The following is a 20666-nucleotide window of genomic DNA, read 5'->3' as shown; positions in this document are numbered from 1 at the left end:
GCGCACAGTTACAACCACTGAATACGATTAAAAAACTCCAACCACTATTGGGTTTCCTAAATTTTGGCAGAACATACATTCCAGATTACGCTACACGCATAAAACCTTTATATGACTTAATACGTCCCGATTTTTCAAGTACATTCTGGACAATTGAACATACACGTATTCTTTGAGAGTTGCAGACAGATATGCTGGCAGCGGAACACTTACATATGAGGGACAACAAAACACATTTGGTCATCAGAGTAATAGCTGGGGCCATCGGTTTCACCTATGTGACATTTAATGAAGGTGAGACAGTCCTGATTGCTCAGGACTCAGCAGCAGAACAACGCTTTGCTCCCACTGATAAAATTCTCACTGTTGTACAGATGGCTGTCATTAAAGAAAGACCTCTGGCCCAAGGAAAACGCATTATTGTCGTTTCTCCAATCCCAGCCCTAGAGGCTGTTACAAAAGCTAGCGTTCCAAACGCAAAAGCATTACATCCACGTTGGATACAATGGGCTACGTCTCTGACAGCCACTGATGTAGACTACATTTTTGACCCAAAGCTACAAACTCAGGAATTCTTACAATATGAAATAGAATATCCAGTTCCAGCAAATACATTGCCCATTGAACAATATCATAGAGTCATGTACACCGATGGCTCAGCACTACCTGCAATTGGAACTAAACATCAATATTCTGCTGCTTGCGCAGAAGTGGCTACATGGAGGGCGATAAATTTTGTCCTCTGCATACCTTTACACAAACCCTAGGGGATTGTACAGCACAATTGGCAGAGCTAAAAGCTCTGCTGATGGCATTGGAACACACGGATCCTGCACAGCCTACGCTGATTGTTTGTGATTCATATTATTGTGTCCAGTCCTTTAATGAATACCTGCATTATTGGCGCCAGAATGGGTTCAGAGATTCCAAAGGCAACACCATTAAACACAGACTACTGTGGGGGAAAATGGCTGACCTAAAAGAGACACTACTGAATGTCCATGTTGTACACACATTTGGACACCAGCGCGTTGGAATACATATTGCTGGAAATATACTGGCTGATGAAGCCGCAAAGTCAGCAGTGGCTGTGGCCGCTGTAGCTGCAGTGACTCGTTTGAGTTCAAAACCGGACAGAGACATTTGGGCTGCCGTGACAGCTACGGCTGATGGTACGCCCTATCCTAAAGGATTTCCTAACAAGTATCATTATTGAATGGGCGGTATGCTGAACGCTGAGGTTAAGATACCAGGCGTAGGTGTACGAGACATCCCCAACAAAGACATAAGATCACAATTGATTAAAGCAGCGCATGAGGGGGTGGCATCTGCCCATGCTGGTGTGGCGGCTACAATTTCGATTTTACAGGCCCGTTATTGGTGGCCAGGTCTCTACAAAGAGACTAAGCAGTATGTCCTTTGTTGTGACATCTGTCAACAAATCAAAGTTTCCACTGCCAAGCGCTCGCCGCAGACACCCCTCTTAATTTCAAACAAACAATTACAATGTGTGTACTTGGAACACTGTGGTCCCCTAACACCTGATAGTGCACTCAAATATATTTTAGTTACTGTTGATTCATGCTCCAGTTTTTATTGGTGTGGCCACAATGCTCGGCTGATGCTCGGACTGTTAGTAAAGATTTGCGAGTCTTTATGGGTACATATGCAGTTGCGGCTTTCCATTCGGACCAGGGCCAGGCTTTCGTCTCAAAGGCATTCAGGGACGCCATGGCTTTGTTGGTGGTCCAACTCCAGTGCTCGTCTCCATTTCATCCCGAGGGAAATAGTGTTGTGGAGCGATTAAACCGCGATTTAAAGCAATCCTTAACAGCCAGAGTCCTAGGTACGGGTTGGAGTTGGCTTAACCACCTGTATGGAGTCCAGAGAGCACTAAATAATCTGCCTAGAAGGTCCCTGGGGGGTCGTACTTCATATGAGTGCCTGTTCGGAACTCGAATGTATCTTCCGGGACTTGATGGTCCTGGCGTGGAGGCAGCAGAAACACCTTTTGACATAAATGAACGTGTCACTGTCTTACAGGAATTGCAACAGTTCTGTGATGATAATTCTTCGAACAGTGCCGCCTCCACAGGAATTAAGGATGTGCCTGTAACATCTACCGGCTGGATTCCCAGAGTTGGGGATCTTGTACGTGAGAAGGTCGCTGTGAAAAAGGAATTTGGCCCTTCTTATTGAGCACCAGTCCCTGTACTAGGGATACACGGTACCAGAACTGTTATTCTACCACTGTTGGCGGGTGCCAAAGAAAATCGTTTTGCCTCCATTGACAATGTCAAACTACACCACGTGGACGATCCTGGACAGCCGACCAAGAGGTACATCCAGTAGTTCCCGAATCCCTCTTTCTACTGGCGAAGAAGTTCCTCTACAAGTTGTTTACACCCACACCGACACCTCTCCGAGCTTGGGAGGGTGGAAGATGATCTTGCATTAGTTCCACTAACGTCAACTAATTTAGAAACATTTGACCAAGTCAACTCGACCCCAGCACAAATGGATGGTGCTTTCTATAGTGTACCACCGCAGGAAACACCAACTCCACCACTGACAACGGCTCCGCCATTTGCACGAACTCCTCTGGTTATTTTGCCGACTTCAACGATGATTTCTCAGTCTAATTTGCCTCTTCGACAGCTGATTTGTCAAGTACACGTAAGCTAACAAACTGGCTTAAAGAAACATATTTTTTTTTCCATGGAACTATCTATGGCTCTCTTTGACTGTCCTAGCCTTTCTACTTTGGATTGGTTTTGTCATTACCTTTTTCTTATTAATACATGGTCATTTTCTTCCTGAAAGATCAACAGTTGAACTGGTGGAGGAGGTTTTGAAACCACATTTTTTGTCACATAAAGTCCGAGGAGACTTATCCTGATGGGATTGTTGTGGACAAAGTAATGTTTGATATATATGGTCCCACGGAAGTTATTCAAATACCAGATGTGTTCAAATTATCAATGAATGATATAGTGATACCAGGCACTGTTTCTGATGATTGGGATGTGAAAACAGTTGATTCTATGATGGCTGAATTGCAATATTATACTGTCTTTGAAAACGAAGATGTTTACCAATTTAAAGAAAATTATGGTGATATGTTTTGTTATAATTATTATGGGCACCATTTCATACATAGAACGAACAGTCCTAAAACTGTTTTTAATTAGACGCAATGGGAACATTGCCCGACTCCGCCACAAGGAAGTTCCAAAACATATTCTGAAAAGTTTGCATATTTTTCTGGGCACAATCAAAAGAATGCTGAGTCATATTATTTTAAAGTACCACCTACTAAGGATATACATATGTTATTGACCAATACGAAAAGTATTTATTCGGAATACTTTGTTTCCTGGTTATCGATAGAAGGCAATGAATATTGGCTTAAATCAATTGATCTGAAAAGTGTGTGGGGAACAAGAAATTGGCAAATTAAGGGAAAGGAAACATTGTTTAGAGCATGCCTTATTCCTGTACAAATTATCTTTTTAAGCAAAACGGTACAACAGACAAGTTGTTTAGGCTTAGCTAAAATTAGAGAACTAAACATGCCCAGTATACCTGCCCCTGCAAAGTTTTATAAATGGCAAAAATATACAAATGCAACTGAAAATGAGCTCGATGAGTGGGTCCAGAATGGTACATTTAATGCTTCACTGGCACGTCCTGGCAGGGGGGTTATTGTGGCCAATAGATACCAATGGGTGTCATCAACGTTTTATTAACTCCTCAGGGGGTTTTAGGACGAGTAGGCCAGACCCTCGCTATATATCATCAGAGCATGCAGGTATAATTACAACATATAGAGTCGGAAAATTATGCCAGTAGTGGCTAAAATCATCCTCACTAGACACGTTTAGAGAACACCTCAGTCTCCTGTCTAACTCCACTGTCTTACAAGATTTCTTGTCAGGCCCCAGAACACCACGTAGGAAGCGTTTCTTATATGCAGTATACAATGAGATTTGGAAACTTTCCCAACTGGATGCTGCTGCCCATTTAAGGCAAATAGATCAGGAAAATCTAAAAAAGGCATTAGCTGTTGTAGATAATGGGATTAACACCTTGTCCGACTGGATATATACCATAAATAATATTGTCTCTTCTGCTATAGACATTATACAATCAGATATGTCTTCTTTACACCATGGACAAAGTCAGATCAGGTCCATTATGCAGTTGGGTTGGACACTTCAGACATTGAAGGCGGGTCACGTCCCATGGCAGCACGTCAGTGCACGGGAGATACTTTCTTCTTTTAATTTAACGCAACAACAACTAATGGCTAAGAAGGAAGCGACTTATGTTATGCTTAACATCGAGAAGTTATAAAAGTTGCCTTTTACTGTGGCCGAAATACCATCTGCTGAGTGGTTTATACATGGGGTCATTAATCTGCCTATTTCCACACTACAATTCACCTCCTGTTTGAAACACATTCCAGTAGGCAGATATAAAAAGCTGGGAGATAGTTACATCCATGAGGTGTGGGAGCTTCCCTTCTCGTACAAATGCTTCAATGGCATGAAAGAGGTGAGACTTCAGTCAGCCATTCGATGGTTTGTAAACAGCTGTCCTTGCATGGGGCGTGTAACGCCTCAGCTGCAAACTTGGCTTGTTATCTGAAGGGAGTCCCAGTCCCATTGATTAGACCTACGTTCCAGGTGCTTTCAAACGGCAGCTATGTTGTGGCATGCGGGGCAGAATAGTTTACATTGTTTCGGTTTCTAATGTCGTTATATGCTGCAGGAACGTACTGTTTCCCCCCACTAAATTTAAGGAGGTAGCTGATATTTGGCCTTACATTGCTACTTCAAATGTGAATTTCGATAAGTTAAGTACACACAAGGCTTTATTGTTTCAAAAGCATGTGGCCCTTACATCTGCACGCGAGACCTACGCACTTCCAGTGGCAAGGTCATCAGCAGAAATACAGTCCCTGTTAAATACGAACTTTCTGAGACACTTTGGTGAACTCGTGGGACGAATATTTAATGCATCCAGTACAACTGGAATCGCACATTTTTTCAAAGCTGTTGGTTCTGGTTTCGTTCATACCTTCTCCTCCATATTCGGTTTGATACCTTCAGCTATCCACTAAATTTTTGGTAGTATTTTTGGGGGATTTCCGATAACTTTGGCGTTATTAGCTGGCATCCTGCTGTTTCTGTTGTTTATGCGCAATGGCTGTCCCACCACGAGGAGAAATTACGGCGCTCCCATCAGCGCAGCTGTGTCGTGAGCGTATGATGCAGTATTTTAGAGCAACACTCCTGGAGCAATTGGAGTGTGACTGGTCTCTGTCATTCAGACCAGTTTTGCATTGTGTGCAGCCCGTGTTTCGGTGCCTCTGGTGCTCTTTTGAACATGCACTGGAAGTCTGTCTTTCACAGCAGCCCTTGCCTAAAGTAGATGCTGATCTGTTGATGTTCTCGCTGAGGGTTCATTACCAGACATGCACATTGAGGTTGCGTTTGCTGCGTGAAGCTAATTATGAGTTACCCTTCCTGGAGGAAGTTGTCGACAACTCATCAATGAACACTCCACGGGATGCCTCCTTGGTTGACACTGGGGTTATGGAACACACCTGCTCCTTAATTCTTTTTGGCTAGGACTTTCCGGCTTTCACATCTGCCGAAGTGGAAGATCTCCTGTTCTCCATGACTCATACCTAGTTTGGAACTTTTCGAAATTGACATGTACTTTGGATTCGATTATAAGTCACATGCTCATGTTTTAAACTGCCACGTAGTATGCTTGTGTGTCCTTTTAACTTGTCCAAATTGATGGGGTTTTTACATATATCTTAGGTTGAGCTTTTAGAAATGAGATTTTAGTTTTGGCTTTGAACCACTTTCAACCGACAGGGGAGTGTGTTGTATAGCCATTTTAGTTATAGCTCCATGCACGTTATTTTAACACACTAGGCCGCTGTGCACTTTAACCTAGATATATTTTATTCGGTTTAGCATTGTTATTTTTACAATAACCATTTTACGGTCTTGTTTTATTTTTCATCTATCTAACTGTTTTGCTTAGCCCAGCACTGTGTTCTCAAACAAGACATCCTTGATCACTCAGTGCTTCATTCAAGGCTACAGTTTGGTACATTGCCGGTGAACGTGGTAGAAGTTTAATCTCCAACATTCGTAGAAAATACACATCCTTATGTAGGGACATTTTCATAGAACATCAGCTGTGTTATTTTAAAAACACTTCCTAGTCCCATTATACGTTATGAGGGAGATTCCAGCCAGGGAACCACAACTGTATGCTGATTGCTTCGCTACAGATGCTAACGCAGACTACATCCCTTTGCTCAGGTATGAGGGTTGATGTCCTCCCGGGGGAACCTGAAAGGCAGAGTTAGAGCTTAACATGCTGTGCTCAGATTATGATTTAGATAGGAAATAATCCATCGATCATAGTGACAATATGATAGCATTATTCTTATGCTTCACTCTTCTCATCACCATTTAAATACTGTCATGTTGTGTCATCCTGGTTATTGCAGCTCAGGCTTTGCTATCTAAGATGCAGTCGTTTTATTAAACTATAAATCAAATATAGTACACACGGTTCCAAAAATGCAAGAAGGTTTCTTTCAAAAGGGTGGTTCAGCATTTAATGGAAACCAAAGTTTTCGAAGCAAGAGCCCTCACTCATCTACCGGTGACATGGTTTATCATAGGGCCAAGCTCCTCGTCAGGCCGGCACTGCAATGCCTGACGGGCCCCACACAGGGGCTCTTTGCCGGAGATCTTTTTGAGAAGAATGCACAACCGGTGGAAAGACATTGAAGGATTGGTATAAGGGAGATTTAAAATGACTAGAGGTAACAAATAGTAATTTTATTCCAACGATATAGAGTGACACAGGGGATCCTGTGTTTACTTTCTTCTTTTTACTAATCTCTACTACGAGATTTAGTAACTATACCTATCTGTTTTTTTATGGGGAGTGTAGACATTATTTTACTATATCCCTATATATTGTTTTTAATCATGTCAGAGGTATCAGCATTAGAATAAAATTACTATTTGTTACCTCTAGTCATTTTTAAATCTCCCTTATACCAATCCTTCACTATCTTTTGACCGGTTGTGCATTCTTCTCAAAAAGATCTCCGGCAAAGAGCCCCCGTGTGGGGCCCGTCAGGCATTGCAGTGCCGGCCTGACGAGGAGCTTGGCCCTATGATGAAGCATGTCACCGGTAGGTGAGTGAGGGCTCTTGCTTCGAAAACTTTGGTTTCCATTAAATGCTGAACCACCCTTTTGAAAGAAACCTTCTTGCATTTTTGGAACCTTGTGTACTATATTTGATTTATTGACTATTGGGAACTCTACACACGGGACCAGGAGCTTTTTCTCCGAATCTCCCATTTTTGCCCCTCTCTGTTGTTGTTTTTTTGATGTTTTATTAAACTAATCATTAAAACATGTACTGCTTCTGTTTGTCATTTATATATGAGACTGAATTGTAAATGAGAGAACCGGATGTGACCTGAGTGACCACGACTTCCCTGAGAAGCCTAATATGTCATGCGCTCGGCTGCCCAATCATCACTATCCCCTGGTAGAGAGGAGGCACTGCTAGTTAGCCGGAGCAAAACCCGGATTTAGAGCGACAGGTGTCCCCCACCGTGGGTCAGACTCAGTCTCCCACACTGTGGATGATCTTGCTGCTCAAAATCCAGTAGTCTCATTAGAATGATGAGAGCCTACGCAACACTTTTTTTTAAACCATTTTATATACCAAAATAATCGTTTTCTTTTGTAGGATATGTCAAAATATATTATTTACTCTCTTATGAAGTTTCATCTTTTGTTGCCAGCAAACTCTCATAAGTCTCGTTTGCAGTGATTATGTAAGAATTTATTTATAATCAGAATATTATTTATTAGTGCCTTTGTTTTGCTTCAGTGATATTTGTCCAATAATATTTAATTGTTGTTGTTTTTTTCTCCCAGTCTTCCATCCTGTTGAATGTTCCTACTGTCGTTGTGAGAGCATGATGGGTTTCCGCTACAGATGCCAGCAGTGTCACAGCTACCAGCTCTGTCAAAATTGTTTTTGGCGCGGCCATGCCAGCGGCCCTCATAGTAACCAGCATCAAATGAAAGAGCACTCATCTTGGGTGAGTAAACTTTCTTTACTGTTCTGATCTCACTGCTGTCATAGATCTACTCCAACATGCCCAAGTGGGCTATACCCAGAGGGAACTAACAACTGCACTCAAACATCCCAGCCTTTTCTTCTCTCGCTTCACAAGTGTGTGCCAGCTATGAAGGATGGCAAAAGGAGCAGCCATCTTGGGTGAATAAGCTTCCTTGATGTTCTGATCTCACTGCTGTCAAAGATCTACTCCAACATGCCCAAGTGGGCTATACCCAGAGGGAACTAACAACTGCACTCAAACATCCCAGCTTTTTCTTCTCTCGCTTCACAAGTGTGTGCCAGCTATGAAGGATGGCAAAAGGAGCAGCCATCTTGGGTGGGAGCTGAGAGATAAGTGCTCCTAAAACTAATACATCTGTGCCTCACTATAATTTCTGTGTTTCTGTCCTTTACGTACTGTGTACGTAAAAAGTCTTATATAACGAGTACACTGATTTTATTTACAACTATAGTAATTTGAAATCTACTCCATTCTAATACCCCTAACTCACTCGTCCTCATTCACGTGTTTGGTGCTGCGGCCATTGTATTAATAATTTACTTAAAGCAATCTGATATTTATTCTGACTTAGATCCACTCTGTTTGATTGTGCAAGATTTGGGACTCACCTCACCACAACCTGACATCTTACAGCTAGACTTGAGCTCACAACCGAGTCACCAGACAAGTGAGATCTGCTTTTGATGTCAAGCAGTAGTGATGATTATCCACATTTTTCTTATAAACCACCTAATGTATATAAAACGTACATCATATATTTTTCACCATTTCGCGGATGTTGCAAACTTCTAATTTGCTGCTGAATAGGAGAGTCACCCTGAGTGACTGTAAAACAAGACACCAATGCTTGCTTTGTGCTTGTTATTTCGGGTGCTGAGCACCGGCACTTATTATTAAGGGCCGGGGCTTATTCTTCTGCGTCAAGCATTTGCTGCGAGCAAAAGACACATATGGGAAAGACAGAGGAAGGGAAAAACGAAAAAGCGTCACAAAGGGAGAAAGTAGAAAGCTGCAAGAGTGTGCTGAAGGGGCAAGGAGTGACTTTATATGGATTGCAGAGGCCCGAGATGGCTCCATGATTACGCCGCCTCAGTATTCCGTGTTCACACATTTAATCGCAGCTGCGGCGTGTTTAAGAGGAGGGCTTTGGGCACCGGCACCTTTTTATTCACAAATTAAGCACTGCAAGCCACATTTTCGTTGACTGTCCTTGTGAAAAGACATGCAAACTGTTGAGACAGACCAAGTTGGAAGATTAAAATAAAGAAAAGGAAGAGTCTGTGCCTGGCTCTTGTCTTCATGTATTTTCAGTTCAATAAGGTAGTTCTCATTTTTCTGTGAAGCGGTGTGTTAAACAATTCTGTGCCTATTCTCTAGTGAGGCTTGTCTTCTTTAGCTTTTACTGTAAAAATAATATTTATTATCATTTGTTTCCTTTTGGCAAGTCTTAAATAGTTTTTGTTTATCTCAAAAGCCACTTCTTCTTCTGGCTTCAGCTGTCAGCATGCTTCGTGTTACTTGTTTCAAATGCTTTGTCTTCAACGATGAACCTGTTTCCCTCAAGAGTGTCCTCATAAATATGTATCACTTTAGTGACATGTTTATATGCTTTCTTTGTTTCAACATGATACAGACATACAGGAAAAACTTTCATAATCTTGTATGTGTCACAGGATCCTGAAAGACCCCATTCATTCATGCATGGTCATTGGAGATCCCCCAACCTCGATCAGGCACTGGCCATATCCTTTAAGGGCAACATCATCAAGGATGTCTCTGAGCTTTGAGTGAAGCTATCTTCCCAACACCAGCTCACAAAGGATTTTGTCCAGTTGGATGCTTACCTCTACCACCGCAGACATTGATCCCCCCCCCCAGTCACACTATTTCACTATGAAATCTTGAATGATGAGACCCTTGTATTGACAGTCTACACTGATGCCTCACAAGTAAATCAAGATCACTCATGTCAGGATGAGTGATTTTAGGATCAGTTATCTGGGAAATCAGTGAACTTTTTAACAGTAAAATTGCAATGGCTACACTTTGGAATCCCAGAGCAGAGAGATTTACCTCCCAGGTGCTTACCTTTGGGTAGCTTGTATTTTTTTTGCACTTTATTAATTATGCTATCAAAACCTTCAATAACAATATGTATAAGATGATCCTTTCAACCGTGACCATTTTGGAACCAAAAACAGGCAGACCCTATCCTGTGACCAAGAAGATCACAAGCGGACGGTTGCCAAAATAAAAATGACTTTTAATCTTTTGTGGAACTGTTGCTCCTCATTCGAGCTGCTAGAGTTTTGGAGATAATTCCAAAATCAAAGGCTCAAAATTCAGAATGCACCCCCTTCTCCGAGTCCTCTGCAAGTGGGAAACTTTTATAAGGATTGTCATACCTGATGTGACAGTACTTGGTATCAACGCATTGGCCAAAAAGATTGACTGATTTGTTGATACACGCGATGGACTGTACAGAGATACTTCGCTTCACAGCCTGCTGATGCAGGCTGTTCATGCTTATTAAATGTTCTTACTTTTACACCTACTAAATTAGCCTGACTGTGAGGTTTTAAATCATTTGCACTTTGGCAGCTGGGAATTCAGATAGGCTGCAGCGTATGCTCTTGGCATAATCAGTGCATGAAAGTGTCTGCTCAGCGTGTAACAACTTTGTCTTGGTAATTTTCCTCTTCTGGGCCCCAACTATGAGAATAGGTTCGATTTTGAACCATTCCATTGCTGTACTCCTGATACCAGCCTTGACTTAACATTGCATGAACTACCAATAGAAGAAATTCAGGGTGTCAGGATTTGGCCTAAGAGGACTCGCTTGAACTATGATCTGATATTAATCTACTTATCGCCTCCCTGAGAGGGCAGGCCAATTGAACTCGGATATAATGTCACTACCAGGAACTTGGCAAGGGGATAAGGGGCTACGGATTTGGAGACTGAAAAAATACAACACTGCTGTTACACCTCCTCTACTGGCTTCAAAATGACAGGTAGACCATCCCAGGTATTCAGGATACGGCTTCAAAGCGGGGGTGGAATCTTAGAGGAGACAGCTAATACTTCAGTAGCTGATATTTCGGGTTAGTCATGTGATCTAAAGCTATGTCTAAACTCACCCCATACTCCAAATGTCCTGCTGTTGACAAAACCCAGACTGTGCCAGTCAACTTTGTCCGAAGGTGTAAATGCCAGTTGTTTTAGGAACCTACAGATAGGAGAGAGGAAAGGGGTGAAGACAACAAAGGAGTGGGGATGCTAATGGTGATTGGACAGAGGCAAGTGGGAACCCCAGAGGCATAGACTCATTAACGCTCCTGATACTCAAGGTCAAGTGAAAGTGCGTGCCTTATCCCGTTGACTGAGGGGCATCTCTGATTGGCTTTGTGGGTCAGGTCGTGTAGCCAGTCCTTCCCTCTAATCCCACAGGTCCATCCTCCACCTCTTCAATCCATCGTAAGTCTTGTTCTACACCTTCCGTTCTGTGAAGCCTTGCTGTGAGGGATATAAGCGAGTCGTTGCTTCTTCATACTGGCCCATCTTGTATCCGGTACCCGTACTTATCTCCTGACAATTTCTGGTTTGGATTCGTTTCATGCATTTGCAGGTGTCATGGTTGTGCTATTGTTATGTAAGCTAGGGAGAAGGTATCTTGACCATATGAGGTTCTAGGTGTGTGTCACCAGAATGGTTTAAAGGCTTGAGATTTTGGATCCTTCACAACATGGGAGCTGCCTCAACTCCTTGACAGAGGTGTATGTTAGAAATGCAAAGGTGAATTCTTCAATAGCTTGAGGGATTCTCTTTTGCCATCTGGCATCTTGGCGTTGCTATGTCATGGGCACAAATGCCTGGCAAAACGTACTGCTGGTCAAAGTAGGATTTCAGTTTACAGTGAACAACTTGCAGTATTCATAGTGTTGTGGTCTTTCCAGTGAAAAAGCTTTGATAGTAAATTAATGCGAAACTTCTTAAATCAATGTGACCAATTCCTTTCACAACCTCCAAACTGGCAACCTTTTCTGTAGCCAAGGAGAGCTACAGAAGCAGTAGACCTCATGGTGGGCGAGTGTACTGAGAGTACACTTTAGAGAAAATGCCAAGGTAAATTTGCGTCCAAAAGTCACACGTCTTAGATTACAAACTGGTATGCTGCCTTACAGGACTCATAAAGACCTTTTGAATGGGTATTTCTATAAAATTAGTAAACACTGTTGTACATTTATGAAGAAAGTGGTAGTCCAAAAATAAAACTAATAATAATCTGTCTTCAAGCTTTAAACAATGAAATAGGATTACCATGGAAGAAGATGTATTCAGAATATTTAATACTCATGGGTACTGGTAGAAAGTCACTTTACCTAGGGTCTTTGTTGAACTCAGAGCGTGTGGATAGTGAGCCCTTATTTTCCTCTTAACTTGGCCTAACAGGTAGATGTTACTGATGTTATTGCTCCCCAAGGTCATTCTCTACATAGTCTGGTTTGGAATATAGTTGGTGGTGCTAGGGCTCAAAGGTCAATCTGAGTTTACCGCAGCAGTGGGAGTACTTGGTAATCCCACCGTCTTTGGCCTGTGGATAGCGGGATCAGTTTAGTGTGTGACCAGTTGTTCTCTTAAGAAAGTAGTGGGAGTCGCATAGATATTCTGATGTCTTTCGTCTCTCAGTCTGTGTTACAGCTGCTAACAGTAACAAGAGTAGAAAAAGACACACGATAAGCAAAGGCTCCTAGGAAAAAGTATCTGTTTGGGTACAGTAAAAAAAAAAAAAACTCAAGAATTTGATAACTGTTGCCTTGCCATTTCTTACCACTTGAAATTCCCCTGGAGACTACCCACAGCACCACTTGGGCATATAAACTGGACTAAAGCTTTTTATAACCACCCAAACATTCAAAGTCTTGAGGGGCTGCTCCAAAATGTCGAGAGCCTGCAAACACAAGAACATACAAAATACACTTAAATAAGCATTGGCAAAGCCAATAGGTCTTGCATACTTTGCCATTCTAGTGGGGGTGGAGAATAGGAGTGCAGGTAGGAACGGGATGGCACTGGGGGATGGAATAAGCAAAAGGGACAACAAGGAGGTATGAGGGAATAAGAAGTACAGCTAGGCAGAGAGTGGGAGGAAATTAAACAACACTTTGGGGGGTATAAGCAAAACAGACAGAGGGGGTGGGAGGTGAAAGAAGCGTTACTGAGAAGGACGGCAGGAGAAGAAGAAAGACATTTTTTTTTTATTTGGTACCTCAGTGGTAGCGCCGGCAGCGGAAGGACACTAATCTGTTTGAAGCAGTCAGTACTTGGTCCGTGCTCCCGCTTGAAAGAAGAGTACGTGAAGCGGCTTGTGCTGCCCAATTAGAATGCAGCAAATAAGTGACAATGAAGCCCACAAATGGAAAGCAATAGACAGGAGTCAAGCCCCTTGTCGAACATCATCTCTCGCAAATTCCTCATTGGAATGCGGTCTTCTACTTGGTTGTTACTGGCATCTTTTACAGCTTGGTGTGTTGTACTGGGCAGCAGATTGGTGGTGTTTCTCCACAATGAGCATGTTCATATGACTGTACTGAAACATCAAAAGAAATTCCTACAATTTGAGCGCTGGCAGGCACTGCACTTCCTAGTGTTTTGGCTACCTGTAGAACTGTATGGAGGATGTATGGTCTAAAACACTTGCAGGTGCATCCAGAAACGCAACAAAGGGTGAGGGCCAGGATGGCTTTTCTAAAGTGTCATTCTTGCAAGTTTGAGTTGGAGGCCTGAATTGTGACAGGTTGAAGCACTTCACTTGTGCAAGTGTATTAATAAATGGAGTTCAGAGTGCACCAATAACCAGGGAGGAGTGCCCTAGCTGTAACACAAATGCATGAAGAACTAAGCCTGTCTGAAAGGCAGGAAGGCTATATAGGCTATGTAGAGGAAAGAGAATTCCAAGCTTACACCGTGACTACTGATAACCCTCAACCACCAGTGCTAGTCTGATATCCAGAGAGAAGAAGGAGGTTCTCAGAGCAAAGGCTTCTAATGGGTTTTTAGGGAGAAGAAAGTCTTTGCAAATAGTTGGGAGTGAAAGAGTGCATAACTTTGTGGCACAAAGTCATGAAAAGTCATGTTTTGCGTGCTTACAACAAATACAAAAAGATCACATGAGGGGAGACCCGAGCGCACCAGCTGACCCGCTACCACAAGATGAACCCACTGTTTCTCAGACACTAGATAGGCAGGGATATTTAGATATTGGAAGCTGCAGGAGTCCAGACAAGATATAATTACAGCCTTGACCTTCTCTCTTATGAAAATCGGAGAGAAGAATCTCAAGAACCCTGCAAACGGCACCTGCATAGAGAAAAGGGGTAGATGCTAGTTTCTCATCTTGTTCCCAGAAAGAGAATAGATAAAAAATGATTCCCTAATTGTAGGTGGAGGTATCTGGTGTGGGAGAAGGCCCAAGCTGGGGCAGCCACCAGCCTTAGTTCCAGATCTGTCTTTCCAAAGAGGTCAGTTTTGTCCGAATTAAGCCAGGCATTATTGTCAATCATCCTCATAGCAGTGGCACACCTTGTTGGGGTACTCGTGCTGTAGTGACTTAATATCTCCTTCCAGCCTAAGAATTAGTTAAGTGTAGTCAGTATAAAAATATAGTCTTAAATGAAACTCTTGATGGCGGAAAGGAAGAGGTTCCACATATTTATTAAACCAAGTAGGGATGAGGCACCCAGCAGGAGATGTGTTTGCAAGAAGAACCGAAAGGCGCCTGAAACACTGTGTGGTAGTGAATACTCAGGAAAGAAGCAACCTGTCTAGGGCTCAGTTGCTGACCCTATTAGCTGCAAGTCGCTCTAGCAAAAGGATACGCGATACCTTCTCAAAAGTTATGGAGACTTCCAATAATATCATGGCAGCCTCTCTGCCTCCTTCCAGAATCATCTGGCTGACTTAAGAAGATAATTAGCAGGCAATGTCGGTCTCTGTGGTATGAGAGGACTAACATCACGAACGATACTGGTTTGAAATATTTCTCGTCTCCAGAAATGCTAGTAGCCTGACATTAACCATGTTTTCATGAAAGGGGAGAGAAGGATGGATCTGTGCTTAGCTATAATACTTTGATCTGTTTTAGTTTTCTTTAGTAATGCAATGTAATGCTTGTTTCCTACAATTAGGAATCCTAAATGTTGAATAGAAAAGATTGCAGAATTTTGTCTGAGCAGGGTCTATCTCCAAAGCTAATTCTTTGGCTATTGTGGATCAGGTGTCCAGTGAGGAACCTGAAGAGAAGTTTTATTATAATCCTAATCATATGCTCTTCTTAAAGACTGTCTCAAAGGATAGGTGGCCTTTCAAAACTAGAAGAGACAGCACCCCTAGCTTTTTATTGTTATAGGTATGTTGAAATCATGGAAAAGATAAGTGACCAACAAGAGAAGTAAACTTTATTTATTGGTGATACTTCCAAGCTCTGCTCGACTCCACAGCACCTGCCATAAACTAAACTCCCTCTCACCAACATTCCAACCCCAGCTTCAAGATTGGAGGAGCACACCATGAAAAGGAGAGGGGTGAGAAGATGCCATAATATATCTATGTGTGTGTGTATATATATATATATCACACAAACATACATTATTTTCTTGTTTTGTGTGTATATGTAGAAAAGCAATAATGAACATGTACATTACAACAAGGTGAAAGCTTTTTTATATATATATATTATTTCTAAACTTTTCTCTGTTCAATAAGAAAAACATACACGTTGCAGGCACAGTCATATCCATTAGGCAAAACGCTAGGGAAATGTATATCAGTTCTTATTGCAAACTTTTCACCACTTACCATTATTGTTCATGTCTTCAGTGTTTGTTTAACAGTGCTGTAGGAAGTTGGCTCTGTGTCTCAAAGTGAGAGATAGTGTTCACAGAGTCCAAGGGTTCCCCTTAAAGGTTGATAGTGGCAAAATTAAATAATACTAATGCTCTATTTTGTGGTAGTGTGGTCGAGCAGTAGGCTTATCAGAGGGTAGTGTTAAGCATTTGTTGTACACACACAGGCAATAAATGAGGAACACACACTCAAAGACTTAACTCCAGGCCAATAGTTTTTATATAGAAAAATATATTTTCTTAATTTATTTTAGAACCACAAGATTCAAGATTTGAGGTAAGTACATAAAATGCAAGGTACTTTACACGGGTAAGTATAGAACTTTGATTTAAAACAGTAGTATACACAGTTTAGGTTAAAATGGCCATCAGCTATTTTAAAAGTGGACACTTCAAAAATCAACAGTTCCTGGGGGAGGTAAGTTTGGTGAAGTTTCTCAGGTAAGTAAAGCACTTACACAGTCAGTCTCCTGGGTATAGGCAGCCCACCGTTGGGGGTTCAAGGCAACCCCAAAGCCACAGCACCAGCAACACAGGGCCGGTCAGGTGCAGAGGTCACAGGAGGGCCCAAAACACATAGGCGCCTATGAAGAACAGGGGTGCTCCGGTCCTAGTCTGCTTACAGGTAAGTACCTGCGTCCTCGGGGAGCAGACCATGGGGGTTTTGTAGAGCACTGTGGGGTGGGGCACACACACAAGCCCACAAAACACATCCTCAGCAGCACAGGGGCGGCCGGGTGCAGTAGGCAAAGTAGGTGTTGGGTTTGCTATTGAAAGCAATGGAGGGACCCAGGGGTCACTTAGGCGATGCAGGCTGGGCACAGAGTGGCTTCTCGGGCCAGCCACCGACTGGGCTAGGATGAGGGCCGCCTGCTGGTCACTCCTGCACTGGTAGGTGGTTCCTCTTGGTCTTGGGGGCTGCGGGTTCAGTGCTTGGTCCAGGCGTCGGGTTCCTTTGTTACCAGGCAGTCGCGGTCAGGGGGAGCCTCTGGTTCCTCTTTGCAGGCGTCGCTGTGGGGGTGCAGGGAGGTCGACTCAGGGTGCCCACGTCGTCATAGTCGCCTGGGAGTCCTCTCTGCGATGTTGGTTCTCCTGAATTCGTGCCGGGGGCGTCGGGTGCAGAGTGTGAAGTCTCACGCTTCCGGCAGGAAGAGAGAGTTCTTTAAAAGTTGTTTCTTTGTTGCAAAGTTGTTGCAGGTTTTGAACAGTGCTCCTGTTCTTTGGAGTTTCTTGGTCCTTTAGGTTCAGGGCAGTCCTCTGAGTCCTTATAGGTCGCTGGTCCATGTCGGATGCGTCGCTGTGCAGGATCTTTGAGTCTGGAGACAGGCCGGTAGGGCTGGGGCCAATTCAGTTGTCGTCTCTGTCGTCTCTGCTGGGATATTCAGGTCAGCAGTCCTTCTTTCTTTAGGTTGCAGGAATCTCATTTCCTGGGTTCAAGGTCACCCCTAAATGCTGAATTTAGGGGTGTGTTTAGGTCTGGGGGGCAGTAGCCAATGGCTACTTTCCTTGAGGATGGCTACACCCTCTTTGTGCCTCCTCCCTGAGGGGTGGGGGGCACACCCCTATTCCTATTGGGGTAATCCTCCAAACTGAAGATGGCGGATTCCTAAAGATAGGGGTCACCTCAGCTCAGGGCACCTTAGTGGCTGTCCTGACTGGTAGGTGACTCCTCCTTGTTTTTCTCATTATCTCCTCCAGCCTTGCTGCAAAAAGTGAGGGCAGTGGCCGGAGGGGCGGGCATCTCCACTAGCTGGGATGCCCTGGGGTGCTGTAACAAAAGGCATGAGCCTTAGAGGCTCACCGCCAGGTGTTACAGTTCCTGCAGGGGGAGGTGAGAAGCACCTCCACCCAGTACAGGCTTTGTTCCTGGCCACCGAGTGACAAAGGCACTCACCCCATGTGGCCAGAAACTCGTCTGGTTGTGGCAGGCTGGCAGAAACTGGCAGCACTAGGAGTCGGACTGGTATTCAGGAGGCATCTCTAAGATGCCCTCTGGGTGTATTTTACAATAAATCCCACACTGGCATCAGTGTGCATTTATTGTGCTGAGAAGTTTGATACCAAACTTCCCAGATTTCAGTGTAGCCATTATGGAACTGTGGAGTTCGTAATTGACAGACTCCCAGACCATATACTCTTATGGCTACCCTGCACTTACAATGTCTAAGGTTTTGCTTAGACACTGTAGGGGCATAGTGCTCATGCAACTATGCCCTCACCTGTGGTATAGTGCACCCTGCCTTAGGGCTGTCAGGCCTGCTAGAGGGGTGACTCACCTATGCCACAGGCAGTGAGAGGTGGGCATGGCACAAGGAGGGGAGTGCCATGTCGACTTAGTCATTTTCTCCCCACCAGCACACACAAGCTCTGAGGCAGTTTGCATGTGCTGAGTGAGGGGTCCCAATGGTGGCTTAATACATGCTCTAGCCCTTAGAGACATTCCCTGGCCACAGGGCCCTTGTTACCAGGGGTACCATTTACAAGGGACTTATCTGTGTGCCAGGGCTGTGCCAATTGTGGGATCAAAGGTACAGTATAGGGAAAGAACACTGGTGCTGGGATCTGGTTAGCAGTGTCCCAGCACACTTTCAATCATAACTGGCATCAACAAAAGGCAAAAAGTTAGGGGGTAACCATGCCAAGGAAGGCATTTCCTTACAAGTGCCTAATTAGTTCTCTCTACAACAGGACTATTTCCAGGTGCTTGTTATTGTCCATAAGAACTCGGGAGCGTCCACTTTTTGCCTCTGAATGGTTTCCAGGACCCTCAACCTTTTCAAACTATTTGGGGCAGCTCTGACTATCATGTGACTTTTTCAGTTTCCCGTAATCAGTTCATGTGTTTTTTTTCTGTTTAAGTCTAGTGGCATTTCTCACACTCCACAGCCTTGCCACTTCTCATTTGTAAACCATCAATCCCAGGTTGCAAAATAGTTTTGAGTAGTTTTAACTTTTTATTTAAGCATTTTATGAAACATTCAAGAACCATCCTGTTATGCTCATTTATCAGTTCTTAACAGATGGGCACATTAAGTATAAAGAGTACAAATCTCTGACTGTGAAGTGTTCCTCCTGTGCTTTTCAACACCCTCACCTATTTGTTTAGGCACCATGCTGTGTAACCAGCTTCAGTCACCCCCATGAATTCCCATGTCCAGTTACTCCAGCTAGCACATCTTACATCCAGCTTGTCGTACTATAGGTACAGTGATTCTCTCAATAGTCCCTCCTATGTCCCAGCCCCATCACTAGACTGGTTTGTAGCTTGACTAGCCTCTCGTTCCCCTGTGTCCTGCGTGTTAAAGTCGTCCTGGGCTGTCTGATCCCATTCCACTGTGTTGCGCATTCACAGCTCAGTGCTGGGTTGGCGCGCACCTAACCAGGCAATTGTAATCCGCCACTTTGCTAGCAGCAGGGCTAACTGAAGAAATTCATATTGCATTTATGCCCTTTTTAATCGCTCCACCAGACCCAACAATGTTCGGCGAGGCTGCATAGGGAACACAATGCCCATCCCTATGTCCTCCACCTCATACCAATATTCCAAGACTTCCGGGCAATACCAGGCCTTGTGCAGGAATGCCTCTCCACCCGCGCCACACAGAGGACAGTCCAGTGCTTTGGTTGGGTATATTTTTGACAATGTACTCTGGGTCAGGTACTTGCAATGAAAGAAGTTAAAATGTATTAATTTAAATTGTGCATTCCCTGACACTCCATACCAGTTGACATGTCCTTGCCTGTTCACTGGCCATCAATGGGACACCTAAGTTCCCTTCCCAAGCACGTCTGGTGTTATATGTAGATTGAGAGGAATCAGCCTTTAGAGCTTTATAAGTCAGTGTGACTAGATGGTGCACCATGCTGCAAGAGGCATTAAAGGATGTGCATTGTGGGAGGGGCCCCGGGAAGACCCGTCCACACTTCCCTGGCAGTTCCAGCCAGTTTGGCATAGTGTAGGAACTTCCCTGGGCCAACCCAAAGGTGCCCTGTGCTTCCTGGAACAAAACAAAGTTATCCCCTCTGTACAAATCACCAAGTAACCAGCAGCCTCCTTCCCTCCGTCCAGCAATCCTCATGTCACCATTAATCTGCCGGAAGGGTTGCAGATCCCAATTGCTGAAGTCCCTTGCAAAACTTAGATGCTCAACCACCCGTTTAACAATCCATTCCCAGATGTGGACAGTGTCGTACAACGTACGGCCCTCCAGGCCCCAAACTGCCTCCTCTCATTAGCATTACAGACAATTATTACTCCCTCCAGCCCCCCACATGCACCCTCCGGCAGTCATCTGTTCCAATTATTCTCCTCCGCCAGCCACTGAGCAGCATCTTGAATGTGGGTGGCATAATAGTACAGGCCACGGTTCTGCAACCCCAGACCTCTAGCTCCAGATCCACTTGAAGAGTTGTCAGCGCCACTCTAGGGTGAAGGCTGTTTACCTGCTGAAAAGAGTTTTGGGTACTTGAGTGGTGTTAACTTGATCCAGATTCCTAGCCCAAATAGTTTTGCATTTGGAGTCGTGGTGACTCTTGAGCACTTTATCTGATAGAGAAT

The 20666-nt window shown here is 43.8% G+C and overlaps 1 protein-coding gene across 6 annotated transcripts in view; it reads left to right on the top strand.

The window, feature by feature from the left end:
- DTNB (dystrobrevin beta) overlaps positions 1 to 20666 on the top strand; it is a 672321-nt gene that overhangs the window by 217921 nt on the left and 433734 nt on the right. For all 6 annotated transcript variants that reach the window (XR_011203590.1, XM_069233646.1, XM_069233645.1 and 3 more), the window contains one exon: positions 7996 to 8162. Coding sequence is in view for 5 of the 6 variants with exons in the window: in XM_069233646.1 (XP_069089747.1) it covers positions 7996 to 8162 (167 nt within the window). In the remaining variant the exon portion in view is untranslated. The remainder of the gene's footprint in view (positions 1 to 7995; positions 8163 to 20666) is intronic.

This window comes from Pleurodeles waltl, chromosome 5, assembly GCF_031143425.1.
Source record: "Pleurodeles waltl isolate 20211129_DDA chromosome 5, aPleWal1.hap1.20221129, whole genome shotgun sequence".
Lineage (NCBI taxonomy): Eukaryota > Metazoa > Chordata > Amphibia > Caudata > Salamandridae > Pleurodeles > Pleurodeles waltl.
The sequence above is the reverse complement of the archived record's forward strand: the minus strand, read 5'-3'. Positions and strand labels throughout refer to the sequence as shown.